General features: G+C 46.2%; 1 protein-coding gene across 1 annotated transcript in view; it reads left to right on the forward strand.

The window, feature by feature from the left end:
- Positions 1-4,979: 4,979 nt before the first annotated feature.
- The window catches only part of LOC132780029 (dynein axonemal assembly factor 5), a 49,627-nt gene continuing 33,351 nt past the window's right edge, over positions 4,980-21,255 (forward strand). The window contains exons 1-5 of the mRNA XM_067460552.1: positions 4,980-5,651; positions 7,305-7,489; positions 10,030-10,154; positions 12,647-12,762; positions 15,155-15,387. Coding sequence (XP_067316653.1) covers positions 5,069-5,651; positions 7,305-7,489; positions 10,030-10,154; positions 12,647-12,762; positions 15,155-15,387 — 1,242 coding nt within the window. The 5' untranslated portion in view covers positions 4,980-5,068. The remainder of the gene's footprint in view (positions 5,652-7,304; positions 7,490-10,029; positions 10,155-12,646; positions 12,763-15,154; positions 15,388-21,255) is intronic.

The following is a 21,255-nucleotide window of genomic DNA, read 5'->3' on the forward strand; positions in this document are numbered from 1 at the left end:
CGGTGGTCCACGCTCTTGTTACATCCCGGTTGGATTACTGCAACGCACTCTACGTGGGGTTGCCTTTGAAGACTGCTCGGAAACTTCAACTAGTCCAGCGAGAAGCAGCCAGATTGCTCACCGGAGCGGCATACAGGGAGCATACCACCCCTCTGTTACGCCAGCTCCACTGGCTGCCGATCCAATTCTGAGCACAATTCAAAGTGCTGGTTTTGACCTACAAAACCCTATACGGTTCCCGCCCAGTGTATTTGTGTGAACGGATCTCCCTCTACATCCCACCTCGGAGCTTAAGATCTTCTGGGGAGGCCCTGCTCTCGACCCTGCTTCTATCACAAGTGAGGCTGGCGGGGACGAGGAGCAGGGCCTTCTCGGTGGTGGCTCCTCACTTGTGGAACTCACTCCCCGGGGAGATTAGATCAGCGACCTCCCTTTTGTCATTCAGAAAAAAATTGAAGACCTGGATATGGGACCAAGCTTTTGGACATTCTGGTAGTGAAATGAAAGACCCGATGATGAGCAGAAATTGACGGAACGGAATGGATATTGGAACTTTGAACACGGAGCATGAGATTGTTATTTATTTATTTATTTATCGTGTCATCAGCAACCATTGTATTACAATTCCAACAGAGCAAAACAAACACAGAGATTAAAAAGAAAAAGAAAAAAAAAAGAAAGAAAAAAAAACCACACAGATTTTGTAAATTTGGTATTTGGTTAAATGTCCTTTGACCAGAATCTGGCCACTTGGAGTGCCTCTGGGGTTGCCGCAAGAAGGTCCTCCATCGTGCATGTGGCAGGGCTCAGGGTGCATTGCAGCAGGTGGTCAGTGGTTTGTTCTTCTCCCCACTCGCATGCCGAGGATTCCACCCTGTAGCCCCATTTCTTAAGACTGGCTCTGCATCTCGTGGTGCCAGAGCGCAATCTGTTCAGCGCCTTCCAAGTCGCCCAGTCTTCTGAGTGCCCAGGGGGGAGTCTCTCATCTGGTATCACCCATGAATTGAGGTGCTGGGTTTGGGCCTGCCACTTTTGGACTCTCGCTTGCTGGGGTGTTCCAGCGAGTGTCTCTGTAGTTCTAAGAAAACTATGTCTTGATTTAAGTCGTTGACGTGCTGGCTGATACCCAAACAGGGGATGAGCTGGAGATGTCTCTGCCTTGGTCCTTTCACTATTGGCTGCTACTTCCCGGAGGATGTCAGGTGGTGCAATACTGGCTAAGCAGTGTAATTTCTCCAGTGGTGTGGGTCGCAGACACCCCGTGATAAGGCGGCATGTCTCATTAAGAGCCACATCCACTGTTTTAGTGTGATGAGATGTGTTCCACACTGGGCATGCGTACTCAGCAGCAGGGTGGCTTACAAACGAAGGCACAATTTGATGCCCATATCAATTATACAAACATACATAAAAGCAATTTAGACAATTAACAGATCAAGATCATCAATACAATTTAGACAATTAACAGATTAAAATCTTCAGTACATGAGATTGTTTACTATTATTTTATGTACTGAAGATTTTAATCTGTTAATTGTCTAAATTGTATTGATGATCTTGATCTGTTAATTGTCTAAATTGCTTTTATGTATGTTTGTATAATTGATATGGGCATCAAATTGTGCCTTCGTTTGTAAGCCACCCTGAGTCCCCCCTCGGGGGTGAGAAAGGCGGGGTAGAAGTAACTGAAATAAATAAATCCCTAAGAGGGATTGTGGGAATTGAAGTCCAAAACCCCTGGAGGGAGAGCCCAAGTTGGCCTAGACCTGGTCCATATTCTTTTTCCTTGAGTTTATAAGTCCTGAGTACAGATTTTAAGGCTTCTTTAAAAAGAGAGATTTTAAGCCGCCTTCTAAAGTCCATCAGAACGTTAAGAATGTATTGTCGAAGGCTTTCATGGCTGGAATCAATAGGTTCTTGTAGGTTTTTTCGGGCTATACGGCCATGTTATAGAGGCATTTCTCCTGATGTTTCGCCTGCATCTGTGGCAAGCATCCTCAGAGGTAGTGAGGTCTGTTGGAAGTAGGAAAAATGGGTTTATATATCTGTGGAATGACTGGGGTCATTCCACAGATATATAAAGCCCACGATATGGTTCAGAGATGTGGATGACACCTTCACCATTTGGAGCCATGGAGGAGAAGAACTCAACAGGTTCCTGCACCATCTTAACAGCATCCACACAAAAATCCAATTCACAATTAAAAAAAAGAAAATGAAGGAAGACTGCCTTTTCTAGATGTCCTCGTCATCCGCAAACCAGATCAACAATTGGGTCACACCGTCTACAGAAAACCCACACACACAGATAGATATCTACACAAAAACTCCAACCATCATCCAAGTCAAAAAAGAAGCCCCATTCAAGCCTTGGCAGACCGTGCAAAAAGAATCTGCGAAGCCCACCTCCTCCAAGATGGACTGAATCACCTCAACTGGGCTCTCCAGGCCAATGGATATTCCACCTCAGGCATCAGAAGAGCTGCAAGACAACCGAGAAGAAGCCACGAGAGTCAAGATGAAGATCCACCCAGAGGAAAAGTGTTCCTGCCAGACATCAAGGGAACCACTGACCGCAGAGGGAAGCTGATGAGGAAACACAACATACAAACAATCTCCAGACCCACCAAGAAAATCCAACCAATGCTCCGTTCAGCAAAGGACAAGAGGGATCCTCTCACCTCTGCAGGAGTCTACCATTGTATACCATGCAGCTGTGGACAAGTCTACATAGGGACCACCAAACGGAGCGCCCAGACACGCAGCAAGGAACATGAAAGGCACTGCAGACTACGTCAACCAGAGAAATCAGCCATAGCAGAGCACCTGAGGAACCAGCCTGGACGCAGCATATTATTGGAGAACACAGAAATGCTGGACCACTCTCACAACCACCATGTCAGACTACACAGAGAAGCCACTGAAATCCACAAGAAGGATGTGGACAATTTCAACAGAAAGGAGGAAACCATGAAAATGAACAAAATCTGGCTACCAGTATTAAAAAACTCTAAAATCACAACAGCAAAACAGCAGAGAGGAAACAACCAGGCACATCTTAACACCTCTCAAAAAAAGATTTTCCCAGGCTCAGCCAGGCCTTCAAATGCTAATGAGGGTGGTCAGTTGAAACATTCACACCTAGCTCCAGCAGGGAAAAGCTCCTTGCCCCACCCCAGCCATTCCACAGATATATAAACCCATTTTCCTAGTTCTAACAGACCTCACTCCCTCTGAGGATGCTTGCCATAGATGCAGGCGAAACGTCAGGAGAAATGCCTCTAGAACATGGCTCTATAGCCCGAAAAAACCCACAAGAACATTTGCAAAATTTGTGGGGGGTTTTTAATTTGTTTGTTTGTTTTGTTCTGTTAGAGATGTAATACAATGGTATGGTTGTGGATTACACGATAAATAAATATTCTTCTCCATGGCTCCAAGTGGTGAAGGTGTCATCCACATATCTGAACCATATTGTGGGCTTTTTTGTGGCTGTTTCCAGAGCTTGTTTTTCAAAGTGTTCCATGTAGAAGTTAGCTATGACCGGGCTGAGAGGGCTCCCTGTGGCTACTCCATCTTTCTGTTCGTAGAACTCATTGTCCCACTGAAAGTAGCTGGTGGTGAGGCAATGGTGAAACAGAGCCGTGATGTCTTCTGGGAACCTCTGGTTGATGAGTGCCATGGTGTCTGCTACCGGGACCATGGTAAACAGAAAGATGGCAAGCATCCTCAGAGGTGGTGAGGATTGTGGGAGTTGAAGTCCAAAACCCTTGGAGGGAGAGCCCAAGTTGGCCTAGACCTGGTCCAGATTCTTGGGCTTTCCTTCCAGGGGTTTTGGACTTCAACTCCCACAACCCCTAAGAGGGATTGTGGGAGTTGAAGTCCAAAACCCCTGGAGGGAGAGCCCAAGTAGGCCTAGGCCTGGTCCAGATTCTTGGGCTCTGTCTCCAGGTGTTTTGGACTTCAACTCCCACAATCTCTAACAGGGATTGTGGGAGTTGAAGTCCAAAACCCCTGGAGGGAGACCCCAATTTGGCCTAGGCCTGGTCCAGATTCTTGGGCTCTGTCTCCAGGTGTTTTGGACTTCAACTCCCACAATCTCTAACAGGGATTGTGGGAGTTGAAGTCCAAAACCCCTGGAGGGAGACCCCAATTTGGCCTAGGCCTGGTCCAGATTCTTGGGCTCTGTCTCCAGGTGTTTTGGACTTCAACTCCCACAATCCCTAACATGGATTGTGGGAGTTGAAGTCCAAAACCCTTGGAGGGAGAGCCCAAGTAGGCCTAGGCCTGGCCCAGATTCTTGGGCTCTCTCTCCAGAAGTTTTTGACTTCAACTCTCACAATCCCTATCAGAGATTGTGGGAGTTGAAGTCCAAAGCCCTTGGAGGGAGAGCCCAAGTAGGCCTAGGCCTGGTCCAGATTCTTGGGCTCTGTCTCCAGGTGTTTTGGACTTCAACTCCCGCAATCCCTAACATGGATTGTGGGAGTTGAAGTCCAAAACCGTTGGAGGGAGAGTCCAAGTAGGCTTAGGCCTGGTCCAGATTCGAGTTTATAAGTCCTGAGTTCAGAGTATTGTCGAAGGCTTTCATGGCTGGAATCACTAGGGTGCTTGTGGGTTTTTTTGGGCTATAGGGCCGTGTTCTGGAGGCATTCTCTCCTGACATTTCGCCTGCATCTATGGCAAGCATCCTCAGAGGTAGTGAGGTCTGTTGGAAGTAGGACAATGGGTTTATATATCTGTGGAATGACCAGGGTGGGACAAAGGACTCTTGTCTGCTGGAGTCCAAAACCCCTGGAGGGAGAGCCCAAGTTGGCCTAGGCCTGGTCCAGATTCTTCTTCCTCGAGTTCATAAGTCCTGAATTCAAAGAGAGCTTTGAAGCCTCCTCCTAAAGTCCACCAGAATGTTAAGAGTTAATAGGGAAAGCAGGGTTGCCGTAAAGCGTGATTCGCCGTAAAGCGAGGTCGCAAAACCGTCGCGAGGAGCCGGGCGCGTGCTTAGCAACGATGTGCTGCCCTAGCAACGGGGCCTAGTCTCGAGGAAGGCCGCGTTGGAGTAGAGTGGGCCAGCATGTCGGGTCCGTCCGGGGACCCGCAAGCGCGTCGGGCGTGGGCGGCTTCGCTGGGGCAGGCGCTGAAGGCGGAGGGTCCCCGCGGGGCGCGCCTGGAGGCCTTGTCCGGCTTGGGGGCGGCCTTGTCCTCGTCCTCGGGGGGTCGCGGGGAGGAGGTGTTGTCGGCGGAGGAGGTGGAGCGCCTGGTGCTGAGGCCTCTCCTCCGCTGCGCCCTCTCCGACTCGGCCGAGCGGTGCCGCGAGGAGGCTTTGGCGCTGCTCCGGCGGGCCTTGGGCCTTGGAGATGGGAAAGGCCTCTCTCCCGCGGCCTTGTCCGCCCTGCCCGTGCTGGTGCCGGCGCTGGCCCAGAGGTTGTGCCAAGGCGAGGCCGGCCAAGGCCAAGGCCAAGGCGAGTCCTGCGAGGAGGTCCGCCTGGGCCTGCTCCAGCTCCTCTCCGCCCTTCTCGGCGCCTGCGAGGGGCCCGTCTTGGTGCCCTACCTGCCCGAGGCCGCCTCCGCCTTCCGCGCCGCCCTCCGAGACCCCTTCCCGGCCGCACAACGACAGGCCTGCGCCGCCATCGCCTCCATCGCCCGCGCCGCCCCAGGTGAACCCCCAGTTAGAGATCATCATCATCATCATAAGGTTTCTGGGAGTTTCTCGGACTATATTCCAGAAGCATTCTCTCCTGACGTTTCTGATATCTGAGGTGGAGTCTCCCTTGGCCTGGAGAGCCCAGTTGAGGTGGTTCAGTTCATCTTGGAGGAGAAGGTAGGCTTCGCAGATTCTTTTTGCATGGTCTGCCAAGGCTTTAATGGGGCTTCTTTTTGGACTTGGGTGATGGTCAAAAAGACCATGCAAAAAGAATCTGCGAAGCCCTCCTCCTCCAAGATGAACTGAACCACCTCAACTGGGCTCTCCAGGCCAAGGGAGACTCCACCTCAGACATCAGAAGAGCTGCAAGACCACCAAGAAGAAGCCACGAGAGTCAACACAAAGACCCACCCAGAGGGAAAGTGTTCCTGCCATACATCAAGGGAACCACTGACCGCAGAGGGAAGCTGATGAGGAAACACAACATACACACTATCTCCAGACCCACCAAGGAAATCCAACCAATGCTCCGTTCAGCAAAGGACAAGAGGGATCTTCTCACCTCTACAGGAGTCTACCATTGTGTACCATGCAGCTGTGGACAAGTCTACATAGGGACCACCTATGGCAGCCTTGCCCAGACACGAATCAAGGAACATGAAAGGCACTGCAGACTCCTTCAACCAGAGAAGTCAGCCAGAGCAGAGCACCTGATGAACCAACCTGGACACAGCATATTATTGGAGAACACAGAAGTGCTGGACCACTCCCACAACCACCATGTCAGGCTACACAGAGAAGCCATTGAAATCCACAAACATGTGGACAATTTCAACAGAAAGGAAGAAACCATGAAAATGAACAAAATCTGGCTACCAATATTAAAAAACTCTAAAATTGTTTTTTAATATTGGTAGCCAGATTTTGTTCATTTTCATTGCAACAGCAAAACAACAGAGAGGAAAACAGGCAGGGACATCTAATCACCTTTCAAGAAGAGTTTGCTCCAGGCACAGTCAGCCCATTGTATGCTAATCAAGGTGGTCAGTTGAAAGATTCACACCTAGCCCAACTTACAAAAGCCCTTTGTCCCACCCTGGTCATTCCACAGATATATAAACCCCTTTTTTCCCAGTTTCCAACAGACCTCACTACCTCTGAGGATGCTTGCCATAGATGCAGGTGAAACGTCAGGAGAAAAATTGCCTCCAGAACATGGCCATATAGCCCGGAAAAACCCACAAGAACTGAGTGATTCCAGCCATGAAAGCCTTCGACAATACATTATTATTATTATTAATTCAGTGCTAATCAAGCTGGCCAACTGCAACATTCACACCCGCCTCAAGCAGAGAAGAGTTCTTTCTCCCACACTGGACATTATTTCACAGGGATATGCATATATATATATATATATGCATATATGTGTGTGTGTGTGTGTGTAGGTTGGCAAAAGATAGAGTTCACCCTGGTCCCTGGATTTGAAACAGTGACCTTTAGGTCAGCAAATTCAGCAGCTCAGCGGTTTAACCCACTGCGCCACCGGGTGCTCCAATAGTGCAATAGGCTCAAGTAAATGCAGTATATGACAGTGTAGACTCATGTAATTTCTTGTTACATGGTGTAAAGTCAAAAATGAGACTGGAACTTTTATTTTCCATCCTAGAACATTTTCACCTGCAATCAGAAAGCTTCATTGGCCCCTTGATGCAAGCCATTTCCCACCAGCATTATCGGGTCCGTGTTGCTGTCATTCAGGCCACAGGAGCAGTGATTCAGTTTGGCAACGCGAAGTCTCTGGACGATGTGCTCTCCCACCTGGCCCAACGGTGTTTTGACGACATCCCACAGGTAACCTCTTAATTCAGTCAGGTCTTGCTATACAACAGGGATGGGGAGTGTTCGACCCACCAGATCAGAGTTTTCCAAACCGTGTGTCAGGACACACTAGTGTGTCACATGTAGTCCCTAGGCATGTCGCCTGAAAAATGCTTTCCTCCCCACGTACACACCTGCTCCTACAAACAAATCAGAGCCAGGGAGAGCGAGGAGGAGGAGGAAGGGACCCCCAAAGGGCATCTAGTCCAACCCCTTTCAGGCACAGTCAAAACACCTACCACTAAAGAGCCATAATCGCTACAGAAGTTGAGTGCTGATGCTGTTTGATTGACTTGCAGTAATTACCGCTAAAACGGTAATTAACAAAAGAAAATCTGTTGACAACAATGTTTGTGATGAACCACATGGAGCAGCTATAGAGGGAACTACGCAAGGATCAGCAGTAGCGCATAAGATGTGTGAAGAAACAATTCCAAACCTTGTATAAACAGTAAACATTATATGAAATACAGAGACAGACACATATTGTGTGAAAATCATATGAGAGGTTGGTTTGCCCTCTTGCTTGCTAGTAAAACTGAATTGCAGTGTTGCAAAAGGATGCATGTCTAGCAAGCATGTCACCAACATGACAAATTTGGAAAACCCTTCTCGAGAGGTTACTAGACTGCCATTCCCATCATCCTTTCCCATTGTCTATACTGGTTTACCCTCTTACTTGCTAGTGAAACTGAATTACGGTGTCGCAAAAGGATGCATGTCTAACAAACGTGTTATCAACACACCAAGTGTTGCTGTCATTCAGTGTTGCTGTCATTCACCAGCTCTTCTCCAGAAGTTACTAGACTGTCACTCCCATCATCTTTTCCCATTTTCTGTGCTGCTTTACCCTCTTGCTTGCTAGTTAAACTTAATTGCGGTGTTGCAAAAGGATGCATGTCTAACAAACATGTCGTTAACATGACAAGTTTAGAAAACTCTTCTCCAGAGGTTGCTAGACTGCTACTCCCATCATCCTTTCTCATTGTCTGTGCTGGTTTACTTTCTTGCTTGCTAGTAAAACAGAATTACGGTATCACAAAAGGATGCATGTCTAACAAGTGTGGCACCTTCATGACGAGTTTGGAAAGCTCTTCTCCAGGGTTACTAGACTGCCATTCCCATCATCCTTTCTCATTGTCTGTGCTGGTTTACTTTCTTGCTTGCTAGTAAAACAGAATTATGGTATCACAAAAGGATGCATGTCTAACACCCGTATCATCTTTTCCCATTGTCTGTGCTGGTTTACCCTCTTGCTTGCTAGTTAAACTGAATTGCGGTGTCGCAGAAGGATGCATGTCTAACAAACATGTCATCAACATGACAAGTTTGGAAAATTCTTCTCTAGAGGTTGCTAGACTGCTACTCCCATCGTCCTTTCCCATTGTCTGTGTTGGTTTACCCTCTTGCTTACTAGTAAAACTGAATTACAGTGTCGCAAAAGAATGCACGTCTAACAAGTGTGTCACCAACATGACAAGTTTGGAAAGCTCTTCTCCAGAGGTTACTAGACTGCTACTCCCATCATTCTTTCTCATTGTCTATGCTGGTTTACCCTCTTGCTTGCTAGTGAAACTGAATTACAGTGTCGCAAAAGGATGCATGTCTAACAAGCGTGTCACCTTCATGATGAGTTAGGAAAGCTCTTCTCCAGAGGTTGCTAGACTGCAACTCCCATCATCCTTTCCCATTGTCTGTGCTGGTTTCCCCTCTTGCTTGCTAGTAAAACTAAATTACGGTGTTGCAAAAAGATGCCTGTCTAACAAGCGTGCCACCAACATAACAAGTTTGGCAAGCTCTTCTCCAGAGGTTACTAGACTGCCACTCCCATCATCCTTTCCCATTGTCTGTGTTGGTTTACCCTCTTGCTTGCTAGTTAAACTAAATTACGGTGTCGCAAAAGGATGCATGTCTAACAAGCATTTCATCAACATGAGAAGTTTGGAAACCTCTCCAGAGGTTACTAGACTGTCACTTGTATCATCTATTCCCATTGTCTATACTGGTTTACCCTCTTGCTTGCTAGTGAAACTGAATTGAGGGGTTGCAAAAGAATGCATGTCTAACAAGCATGTTAACATCCTTTCCCATTGTCCGTGCTGGCTAGAGCTGCTGAGGAGATGCCTTTACTAGGAGACATAACATTAACACTGGGTATTTGGACAGTCTTTCGTTCTTCCATTCATTAGTAACCATTACCTAGTATCCATTGTTTCAGATGTGTATAAAGATGTGCCTGTGGTCTGTGAAAACAACGCCCACCTGTGCTTCTGTTTTCATTCTCTCTTAGGAACATGTGATCTGGCTTTTGGGTATTCCACAAATCTTATTATTATTATTATTATTATTATTATTATTATTATTATTATTTCCCTGTTTTGAAGACCTTCATTGAAAGAGAACCCAAGATTCTGACAAAACCTATCAGGATGATTTTGTAGTACAGCAGCCTGACTTAATATTGGGTGGAAATGGAATTGACTCCTTTTCTTTTCTTCCTTGTCCTTTCCTAGGTGAGGGAGGCTGTAATCAGTGTCATTGGAGAGTGGCTGCTCCACCTGCGGGATAGATATTCTTATTTTCACAAGTTAATTCCTCTGCTGCTCAGTGGCCTGACTGATGAAATGCATGAGAACAAGTAAGCAGACTCAAGAATACACCAGCATATGAGAATGCAAAGATTGAGGCTCATCCGTTTGGGAAGAGACTGGCCCCTTCCACACAGCTGCTCACAATCCACATTAAACTGAATTATGGGGCAATGTGGACGCAGATAATCCAGTTCAAACCAGATGTTGTGTCTTATCTGCCTTGATATTCTGTGTTATATGACTGTGTGGAAGGGCTCACTGAGGCTCCCTCTACACTGCCATATAATCCGGTTCAAAGCAAATAATCTCGATTTTATATGACAGTGTAGAAGGAGCCTAAGTAAATATATTTATATTGAGTAATAAACATTATCATAATTGTGTTGTAGAAGACTTTCATGGCCAGAATCACTGAATTGTTGTCTGGCCATGTTCCAGAAGCATTCCCTCCTGACGTTTCGCCCACATCTCCCCGCCACCTCGGTTGGTGATCCTGTTGATGCCCTGGTCGCTCTCTGGAATGGGGAGATGACTAGAGCAATAGACACGATCGCTCCAGAACGTCCCCTCTCAAGTAGCCGAGCTAAACCAGCCCCTTGGTTTACTGAGGAGCTGGCGGTGTTGAAGCGAAAGAAGAGGGAACTAGAGAGCGTGTGGCGTTCGGATCCGAGCGAGCCAAACCGAACACGGTTTGTGTCCTTTTTAAGGTCATATGCCGCGGCAATAAGAGCCGCTAAGAAGACCTTCTTCGCGGCCTCTATTGCGTCTGCAAAGAACCGTCCGGCTGAACTGTTCCGGGTTGTCAGAGGCCTTTTAAAACCCACCATTCAGGATGGGTGCCCTGATGACTCGGCAGCTCGCTGTGAAGCTTTTGCTCGGTTCTTTACAGACAAAGTCGCTTTGATCTGGACTGGACGCCACATTAACGGCAGTCTCTGAGGATGTAACACGAGCACCTGCTTGTCCGATTTTGATGGATTCATTTCAATTGGTTCAAACCGAGGATGTGGACAAGGTGCTTGGAGGAATGAGAGCTACCACATGCATCCTAGACCCCTGCCCATCCTGGCTTCTAAAGGAGGCCAGAGGGGGATTGGCCGAGTGGGTTAAGGTGGTGGTTAATGCCTCCCTTCGGGAAGGCATTTTTCCAGCCAGCTTAAAGCAAGCTGTGATAAAACCGCTGTTGAAGAAACCATCACTGGACCCCACTCAATTGGTAAACTATCGGCCTGTTTCCAATGTTCCCTTTTTGGGCAAAGTCATGGAACGTGTGGTGGCCTCACAACTCCAGGCATTCTTGGTAGACACGGATTATCTAGATCCGGCACAGTCTGGCTTTAGGCCGGGACATGGTACCGAGACAGCCTTGGTCGCCTTAGTGGATGATCTCCGTCGGGAGTTCGACAGGGGGAGTGTGTCCCTGTTGGTGCTTCTCGACCTCTCAGCGGCCTTCGATACCGTCGACCACGGTATTCTTCTGGGACGCCTCGCATCCTCTCCTGACGTTCCGTCTGCATCTATGGCAAGCATCCTCAGAGGTAGTGAGGTCTGTTGGAACTAGGAAAATGGGTTTATATATCTGTGGAAAGACCAGGGTGGGACAAAGAACTCTTGTCTGCTGGAGCTAGGTGTGAATGTTTCAACTGACCACCTTGATTAGCATTTGATGGCCTGGCAGTGCCTGGGGCAATCTTTTGTTGAGAGGTGATTAGATGTCCCTGATTGTTTTCCCTCTGCTGTTTTGCTAGGTCAGTTGAAACATGCAAACCTAGCTCCAGCAGACAAGAGTTCTTTGTCCCACCCTGGACATTCCACAGATACATAAACCCATTGTCCTAGTTCCAACAGACCTCACTACCTCTGAGGATGCTTGCCAGAGATGCAGGCGAAACGTCAGGAGAGGATGCCTCTAGAACATGGTCATATAGCCCGAAAAAACCTACAACAACCAATGTTTTTCTTTTCTTATTGAAACTCTATTATGTTTTGGGATGGTGTCATGAGGTTAAAAAATATTTTTACATACCCAATATTTACAACTGATGAGCTCCATTGGAGTGCTGATGGGCCTCAGTGGTGATTTCTTATCAGCTAAACACATGAAAAGCTTTGGTTTTGAACTGAGCTCAGGTGATGCTTTTTGGCAGAATGGGGTTGGACTGGATGACCCGTGAGGTCTCTTCCAACTCTTTGATTCTATGATTCTATGATGTGAAGGTTGCCAGTGGCAATAAATCTGTTATGATCCATGAATCCATGCCACTGGATATTTAACAGCCTTAGGGCTGATATGGGCAGGATAGAAATAATGTAAATATAAATAAATAGATAATAAAACAAATAGATGAATTATTTGCATGTTAGAGGTTACCTGTAAGGAGTGACATTTCCTATAAAATGTGGATGCTTCCCGATCAATTCCAAACTGTATCTATTGTTGAAATTCTAAACGAACTCTACTTTTTAAATAGTTAATTGTAAACAACTTGAACGTGAGGCCTGTAACGGACACTTTGAAATGCCTTTGTTTTCCACTTAGGGAGCTGGCTCTCACTTACTGGAAGAGAATAGGTTTGCAGTGGGAAAAAGAAAATGAAGAGGATATTAAGGATAAGCTTGACTTCTATTCTGCACCACCTTATTATCCTCCAGGAGGTGAGTATACGAGGAACAGCCCGCGATTGGGCAAGTCAACTTTCTCCATGCCATGTTCACCTGCTTGAAAGCAGGTCATTGAAGCTCTGTAACTTAACTCCAAACAGAAGTATTCCAAAACATTTGAAAAGATTGTATATATTTGAGAATAAGGTGGGTTTTTCAGCCTTTTTTAGGTTGAAAAAGCCCCCCCCCCCCCCCCCCTCAGCTTATACTCGAGTCAAGGCTAGCAGGTGGTGATTACTGGGTAGCATATGTTCTGTATCAGAAACTAGAGCTGATGTGGTCTATCCAATTCAGTTTTCTGAATCAGCACCTCAAATAACCAAACCAAATCTAAAGTGGACCAAAAACTGGTTCGTAACCCTTTTGGTACTAATGTTGTTGAGTGGTCCCTGGTCAAAGTGGTCCCGGATCACTGCTGTAGACAGAGAACTTGCAATAGCACCCTCAAGATCAGTATTCCTCAACCTTCCTAATGCCGTGACCCCTTAACACAGTTCCTCAGGTTGTGGTGACCCCCAACCATAACATTATTTCCATTGCTACTTCATAACTGTCATTTTGCTACTGTTATGATTCGTAATGTAAATATCTGGTATGCAGGATGTATTTTCATTCACTGGACTACATTTGGCACATATACCCAATACGCCCGAATTTGAATATTGGTGGGATTGTGGGAGGGAGGGGGTTGATTTTGTCATTTGGGAGTTGTAGTTGCTGGGATTTATAGTTCACCTACAATCAAAGAGCATTCTGAACTCCATCAGCGATAGAATTGAACCAAACTTGGCATGCAGAACTCCCATGACCAAAATGAAATACTGGAAGGCTTTGGTGGGCATTGACATTGAGTTTGGGAGTTGTAGTTCACCTACATCCAGAGAGACCTGTGGATTCAAACAGTGATGGATCTGGAACAATCTTGGCAGGAATACTCCATATGCCCAAATGTGAACACTGGAGGAGTTTGTGGAAAATGGACCTTGACATTTGGGAGTTGTAGTCGCTGGGGTTTATAGTTTACCTACACTCCGAGAGCATTCTAAACTCCACCAACTATGGAATTGAACCAAACTTGGCATGCAGAACTCCCATGACCAAAATAAAATACTGGAAGGCTTTGGTGGGCATTGACCTTGAGTTTTGGAGTTGTAGTCCACCTACATCCAGAGAGCACTGTGGATTCAAACAATGATGGATCTGTAACAAACTTGGCAGGAATACTCCATATGCCCAAATGTGAACACTGGAGGAGTTTGGGGAAAATAGACCTTGACATTTGGGAGTTGTAGTTGCTGGGATTTATAGTTCATCTACAGTCAGAGAGCATTCTGAACCCCACCAACGATGGAATTGAACCAAACATGGCAAACAGAACCCCCATGACCAACAGAAAATACTGGAAGGATTTGGTGGGCATTGACTTTGAATTTGGAAGTTGTAGTTCACCTACATCCAGAGAGCACTGTGGACTCAAACAATGATGGATCTGGACCAAACTTGCCACGAATACTCAATATGCCCAAATGTGAACATTGCTGAATGTGTCATTCGGGAGTTGTAGTTGCTGGGATTTATAGTTCACCTACAATCAAAGAGCATTCTGAACCCCGCCAACACTAGAATTGTGCCAAACTTCCCACACAGAACCCACATAGAAAATGCAGTGCTTTCTGATGGTCTTTGGTGATCTCTCTGACCACCAGGTTGAGAAATGCTGCTCCAGATTCCCTCCAAGGAAAGTACTTAGTAATGACACTAAGACTAATAATTTGAGTCTGAATATCCAGGTGGATGGTGGAGGGTACAGAAGAGGTGGTGGTAATGCTGCGTGAGAGAGAGCCTGTTCTTTTGCAAAACAAGTCTCGATCACAAGGCTGGGCAGGATCCCAACCGCCTCGTCCAACAATTTCTTCACGCCTCATGCCTTCTCATAATAGCATCTCCTCCAAAAAGATTAATTGCAAAATTATAGAACTTTGGAGACATTTGACCTACTTAATTCCAAGTGTTATCTCTTAAGAAGTTTGAAATGGTTTGCGGTAGGGTATTCTCTATGGTAACTTGAAAATGATCTCAGATCAACTCTTGATATCAAACCTGGGCAAACTTTGGCCCTTCACAAACACTTCTGTGGTCTGTATGCTCTTTAGCTTAGGCTTTCCTTTCTTTTAGCTGATAGCTGCACAATCAAAGGGCCCACAGAAAGCTAGGGAAATGCTTCAGGGCTTGCTTGTGTACAGATCCGCTTGTTGATTTGAGTGCCTTGGTGTCAATGGAAAGATTAACGTTTGGGCATTGTTGTAGTAACCTGAGAACGTTTTTAAAAACAACCTTTCCAATAAGACTTCCCTTCTCCCTGAATTCTTTCTCTCTCCCACCTTAGAGACCCGTCCAGGACTGGGATGCCGGGAGCTTGTGATCAGAAACTTGTTCAAAATCCTTCCCGGTCTCTGTCATGACATGACAGATTGGGTGGAAGGCACCAGAATAAAGTCTTCCCAGCTTCTGGGGATACTATTGCAGCATGTGGAGGACCACATCACCCAACACATGGAACCTCTGCTCAGGACGTTGTACCGCGCGTGCTCGGAAGACAATAGTACTGTGGTCAGGAATGTGAGTATGGCCATTTCAAAGGGGGGGGGGGCTTTCCACACAGAAGGTGTCAATGCTCAGAACACCACCATACACCAAGGTTGTAGGTTTTGTAGTTTACTGAAGAAAAAGGAAAGTCATAAACATGTAAACATAAATTATAAACATAAATCATAAACGTGTAACCCACGCGATCCCTTCGATCATCTGGAGAGGCCCTGTTCTCTATCCCACCAGCATCGCAGGCGCAATTGGTGGGGAGGAGAGAGAGGGCCTTTTTGGTGGTGGCCCCTCGACTCTGGAACTCACTCCCTAGGGACATCAGGCAGGCCCCAACTCTGGCAGTCTTCAGGAGGAGCTTGAAGACGTGGTTGTTCCAATGTGCCTTCCCAGAATAATGATCCTATAGCAGTGGGTTGTTGTAGTTTTTTTCGGGCTGTATGGCCATGGTCTAGAGGCATTCTCTTCTGACGTTTCGCTGCACTTTGGCAAGCATCCTCAGAGGTATTGAGGTGATCCCATAGCACTTTGTCCTCCGAAGCACTTTACATTTTAGGTCTGCTTGTATGTTTTCCACAAACGCCACTACCACCTTTTCGCCCATGCCCCAGCATTATTTTCAATTTTAATTTTACATTTGGCCTTCCCACAGTTTTAATTGTGTGCTGTCTTATTGTTAATTTTGCATATCTTATTGTCCATGTTTTTAAAATTTTAATTGCTTGTATTGTTGTTATTATTGCGTGTATTGTTGTATTTGGGCTCGGCCTCATGTAAGCCGCACCGAGTCCCTTGGGGAGATGGTAGCGGGGTATAAATTATTATTATTATTATTATTATTATAAACATAGAAATAAGGTTGCAAAAATTCAGTAGCCAAAACAGAGTCTTAAATGCAAAGGCAAAGTTTCCAAGGTCCAAAGGCAAATAACATGAAGTATAATCCCTTAGCACTGGTTAAACAAGAATCCATGGCAGCATGACAAAATCCCCAGAAACCAAGATCAAAACCAAAGTCCCAAAGAGCCAAAGCTTTCCCCAAAAGCCGAGACTATTCCAGAGAAGTTAACAGGGTGTAAGCAAAGTTGCACTGACAAAGGGTTGACTTCAATCAGGTTGTTAAATATGCTTTCCTAGCATGAAACCATTGCATTGAACTCGAACGTCCCGTTTGTTAGCAAGCCGAGCACTTCGGCGTACCCTTAATTGCAAACGGTCCTCCCTAACTAAATCCCCAGAACCTTCAAGGCCGAATAACTCATTATCCTGGGACTGGGGAGCCAGGGAATCAACAGGCACTGAGCTCACAGATGGAGCGGTCGACTCCTCCACCTGCAGCTGTGAAGTTTCACTCAAATCATGACCATCTTCTAAAACAGGCATGGGGAACCTTCGGCCCTCCAGGTGTGGTGGACTTCAACTCCCACAATTCCTTGAGGCCAAGGTAAGCCTTTGGGGCGAATGCCGAGCCTCAAGGAATTGTGGGAGTTGAAGTCCACCACACCTGGAGGGCCGAAGGTTCCTGACCCCTGTTCTAAAACAACATTCCTTGCCCTGGGAAACAGAAACGCCACCTCATCTTCAGTATCAACACTGTCTGCCTCAACAACAGGGAAAATGTTCAGAAATCTGTAACCCATTGTCCTCCTTGTCCTGAGGAAACTCAGGCTCAGAAAGCTCAGACTGAGCCACAACAGAAGGCTGATTAGACTCACCTAGAATCATAGAATCAAAGAGTTGGAAGAGACCTCCTGGGCCATCCAGTCCAACCCCATTCTGCCAAGAAGCAGGAATATTGCATTCAAATCACCCCTGACAAATGGCCATCCAGCCTCTGCTTAAAAGCTTCCAAAGAAGGAGCCTCCACCACACTCCGGGGCAGAGAGTTCCACTGCTGAACGGCTCTCACAGTCAGGAAGTTCTTCCTCATGTTCAGATGGAATCTCCTCTCTTGTAGTTTGAAGCCATTGTTCCCTTGCGTCCTAGTCTCCAAGGAAGCAAAAGACAAGCTTGCTCCCTCCTCCCTGTGGCTTCCTCTCACATATTTATACATGGCTATCATATCTCCTCTCAGCCTTCTCTTCTTCAGGCTAAACATGCCCAGTTCCCTAAGCCGCTCCTCATAGGGCTTGTTCTCCAGACCCTTGATCATTTTAGTCGCTCTCCTCTGGACACATTCCAGCTTGTCAATATCTCTCTTGAATTGTGGTGCCCAGAATTGGACACAATATTCCACCTGTACATTATTTATTCATTTATTTACAGTATTTATATTCTACCCTTCTCACCCTGCAGGGGACTCAGGGCGGATCACAATGCGCATATACATGGCAAACATTCAATGCCATAGACACACAACATTTATAGACAGACACTCAGAGGCTATTTAACATTCCAGCTTTTCATGAGGGTATTCTGGCCACCAGGGGAGCTGTCTCTTCACCGTCCATTTGTAACAATGATGAAGTACTTCCTCATTCTTTGCATGCTTGCTGGAGATTTTTATGGCCTCGTAAATTAGTTAAATTAGCCTCCCTGCATAAGCGGTGTGAAGGAGTCGTTATTAAACTGCTGCCACCAATTGTAACGATGACCGTTTTAATGCCACCGAATGCCACCAATTGTGAAGGTGCGTGTGGTAAAGCACCCACTGCCACCTAATCTATGAGGGAAGCCGGGCAACGATCAATATCAGCCTAGGAACTATTTTATATAGGGACTGTTTCTGGCTGACTTTAGTATTGCAGGCTGTTCAACTTAGGAGAAACTGTATCAGGCAAGGTTTGAGGAAAAAGTAACAAGTTTATTTTAACAGGAGTATAACAATGTATAACTGTTCTTCAAAAGAGGCACAAATCTTGATGGATACATTGGAAAGGTTTCATGAGTAAACTCAGGCAAACACTTCATAAGGTTTCACAGCTGGCACAACAGGCTTAAACCCAGCCAAACCTTGATTCTTAATTCAGAATCAACAACCCCCTGTACCGGGTCCTTCTCTGCAACCACTTTGGTCACCAATTGATTCCCTGAATCTCCAAGAGATTCAGTTTTTCCCTATAGCACACTGGCTACAGACACATTCCCTGAATCTCCACCAAAAGATTCAGTGTCCTCTCAGTAGCTCTCCGGCCACTGACTGACTTTTTAAAACACAGATGCCTCCTGAAGAGGCGGTTGGCTCCGCCCCTGTTGCTATGGCAACTCAGCAAACACCAAGCCACCCTCCCCCACAAAACATAATCTCCCATACTTACCATCCCTAAACCACTGTCCAAACTACACATAACCAAAGAAATAAAACTTACACATCGTCACAAGCGGTATCTAAATTTCCTACTTGACAGATGCAACTGTCTTTCGGGCTGCAAAGGTCAACAGCAAGCTACACAAATTGGTCGGAAGCTCACTCCGACCTGGGCTGTGTGTGAACCTTTGAACTCATGACCTTTCGATCAGTGGTGATCTTAATGCAGCTGACTCGCTGCGCCACATTCCCAGTGCAACAACAACAATACTTCTGAATATTTAACAACAGAGCGGCTTACAAGATATATATCATTGAGTTTATTGATTTTTGTGATATAATATATTATTTTGGTCCTTGACTTTCTCGACTTTCTTTTGGTCCATGCCTTCCTGCATGGTGTCTTCTCATGTGTAAGAACGGAGCCAGGATGGTAATCCACTTGGGCATCATCCTCGTCGGATCAGGACGTATAGGGGATTTTAATGGGCACTATTGAGCTAAATATATCTTTGTCGGAGTCTTATCCATCAGTGATGAGATGGTTCAGATCTTAGTTCACCTGGAGTGTTGGCCAAGTAGAGCATTAGCAGCCTCTTAAAAATCATAAGCAGGAGATTAAAGCATAACATGCCTTTAGGGAGCGAAATTCCCTTTACAGACTCTGCGCAGTTCATGCCCTTTCAGGTTAATTTGGCCTGTTATCTGTTTTGCTCTCTCTGCTGGGTAATCCTCCCACAATTACTGAAGTATGCTTATTCTGTGGGAAGGCCTTAATTAGTTCACAGACAGAGCAAGTTTATTTTGGGTTGTTGTAGGTTTTTCGGGCTATATGGCCATGTTCTAGAGGCATTCTCTCCTGATGTTTCGCCTGCATCTATGGCAAGCATCCTCAGAGGTAGTGAGGACTGTTGGAACTAGGAAAAAAGGGTTTATGTATCTGTGGAATGTCCAGGGTGGGACAAAGAACTCTTGTCTGCGGGAGCTAGGTGTGAGTGGTTCAATTGACCACCTTGATTAGCATTTGATGGCCTGGCAGTGCCTGGGGCAATCTTTTGTTGAGAGGTGATTAGATATCCTTGTTTGTTTCCTCTCTGTTGTTTTGCTGTTGTAATTTTTAATTTTTTTTACTACTGGTAACAGTGGGTTGTTGTAGGTTTTTTCGGGCTATATGGCCATGGTCTAGAGGCATTCTCTCCTGACGTTTCACCTGCATCTATGGCAAGCATCCTCAGAGGTAGTGAGGACTGTTGGAACTAGGAAAAAAGGATTTATATATCTGTGGAATGTCCAGGGTGGGACAAAGAACTCTTCTCTGCGGGAGCTAGGTGTGAATGGTTCAGCTGACCACCTTGATTAGCATTTGATGGCCTGGCAGTGCCTGGGGCAATCTTTTGTTGAGAAGTGATTAGATGTCCCTGATTGTTTCCCTTCTGTTGTTTTGCTGTTGTAATTTTTAATTTTTTTACTACTGGTAACAGTGGGTTGTTGTAGGTTTTTTCGGGCTATATGGCCATGTTCTAGAGGCATTCTCTCCTGACGTTTCGCCTGCATCTATGGCAAGCATCCTCAGAGGTAGTGGGGTCTGTTTGAACTAGGAAAATGGGTTTATCTATCTGTGGAATGACCAGGGTGGGACAAAGGACTCTTGTCTGCTGGAGCTAGGGGTGAATGTTTCAACTGACCACCTTGATTAGCATTTGATGGCCTGGCAGTGCCTGGGGCAATCTTTTGTTGAGAGGTGATTAGATGTCCTTGTTTGTTTCCTCTCTGTTGTTTTGCTGTTGCAATTTTAGAGTTTTTAAATACTGGTAGCCAGATTTTGTTCCTTTTCATGGTTTCCTCCTTTCTGTTGAAATTGTCCACATGCTTCTTGCGGATTTCAATGGCTTCTTTGTGTAGTCTAAAATGGTGGTTGTGAGAGTGGTCTAGCATTTCTGTGTTCTCAAATTATATGCTGTGTCCAGGTTGGACCACTCCAACAACCACCATTTCCAGGTGGAAGGCAGTCCCAGTCCGGGTTGGCTTGACGCGCCTTCTTCCTCTTGGAACGTTTCTCCCTTTCGCCCTACATTTGTCCCTCTTCGAATTCCGCAGCACTGCTGGTCACAGCTGACCTCCAGTTAGAGTGCTCCAGGGCCAGAGCTTCCCAGTTCCCTCTCGGTGCCTCTGCCACAGTTTTTGAGGTTGGCTTTAAGCATCTGTGCTGTTGATGGGAGAGAGAGCAGGGCCTCCCCAGATGATCTTAGATTACGAGGCGGGACGTAGGGGTGGATGCGTTCGGACAAATAAGCTGGGCCAGAACCGTATAGAACCGTATTTAACAACAAGGATGAGAAAACCTGTTTTCTGTTTTGCAAGCTTCTGCTCTAGTGCATGAGCAGATATGAATTGCCTTCAGTCATGCTCCATTGCCTTGGACAGAGAAGCCAATACGGTTTGTTTTTATTTTTTTATTTTTTTTTTTATTGTGAGAGCCGTTCAGCAGTGGAACTCTCTGCCCCGGAGTGTGGTGGAGGTCTCTTCCAACTCTTTGATTCTATGATTCTATGATCCCTAAGATAGAATGTGAAGCTGGGTTGTTGGAGTTTTTTCGGGCTATATGGCCATCTTCAAGAAGCATTCTCTCCTGACATTTTACC

This window comes from Anolis sagrei, chromosome X (assembly GCF_037176765.1).
Source record: "Anolis sagrei isolate rAnoSag1 chromosome X, rAnoSag1.mat, whole genome shotgun sequence".
NCBI classification, from domain to species: domain Eukaryota; kingdom Metazoa; phylum Chordata; class Lepidosauria; order Squamata; family Dactyloidae; genus Anolis; species Anolis sagrei.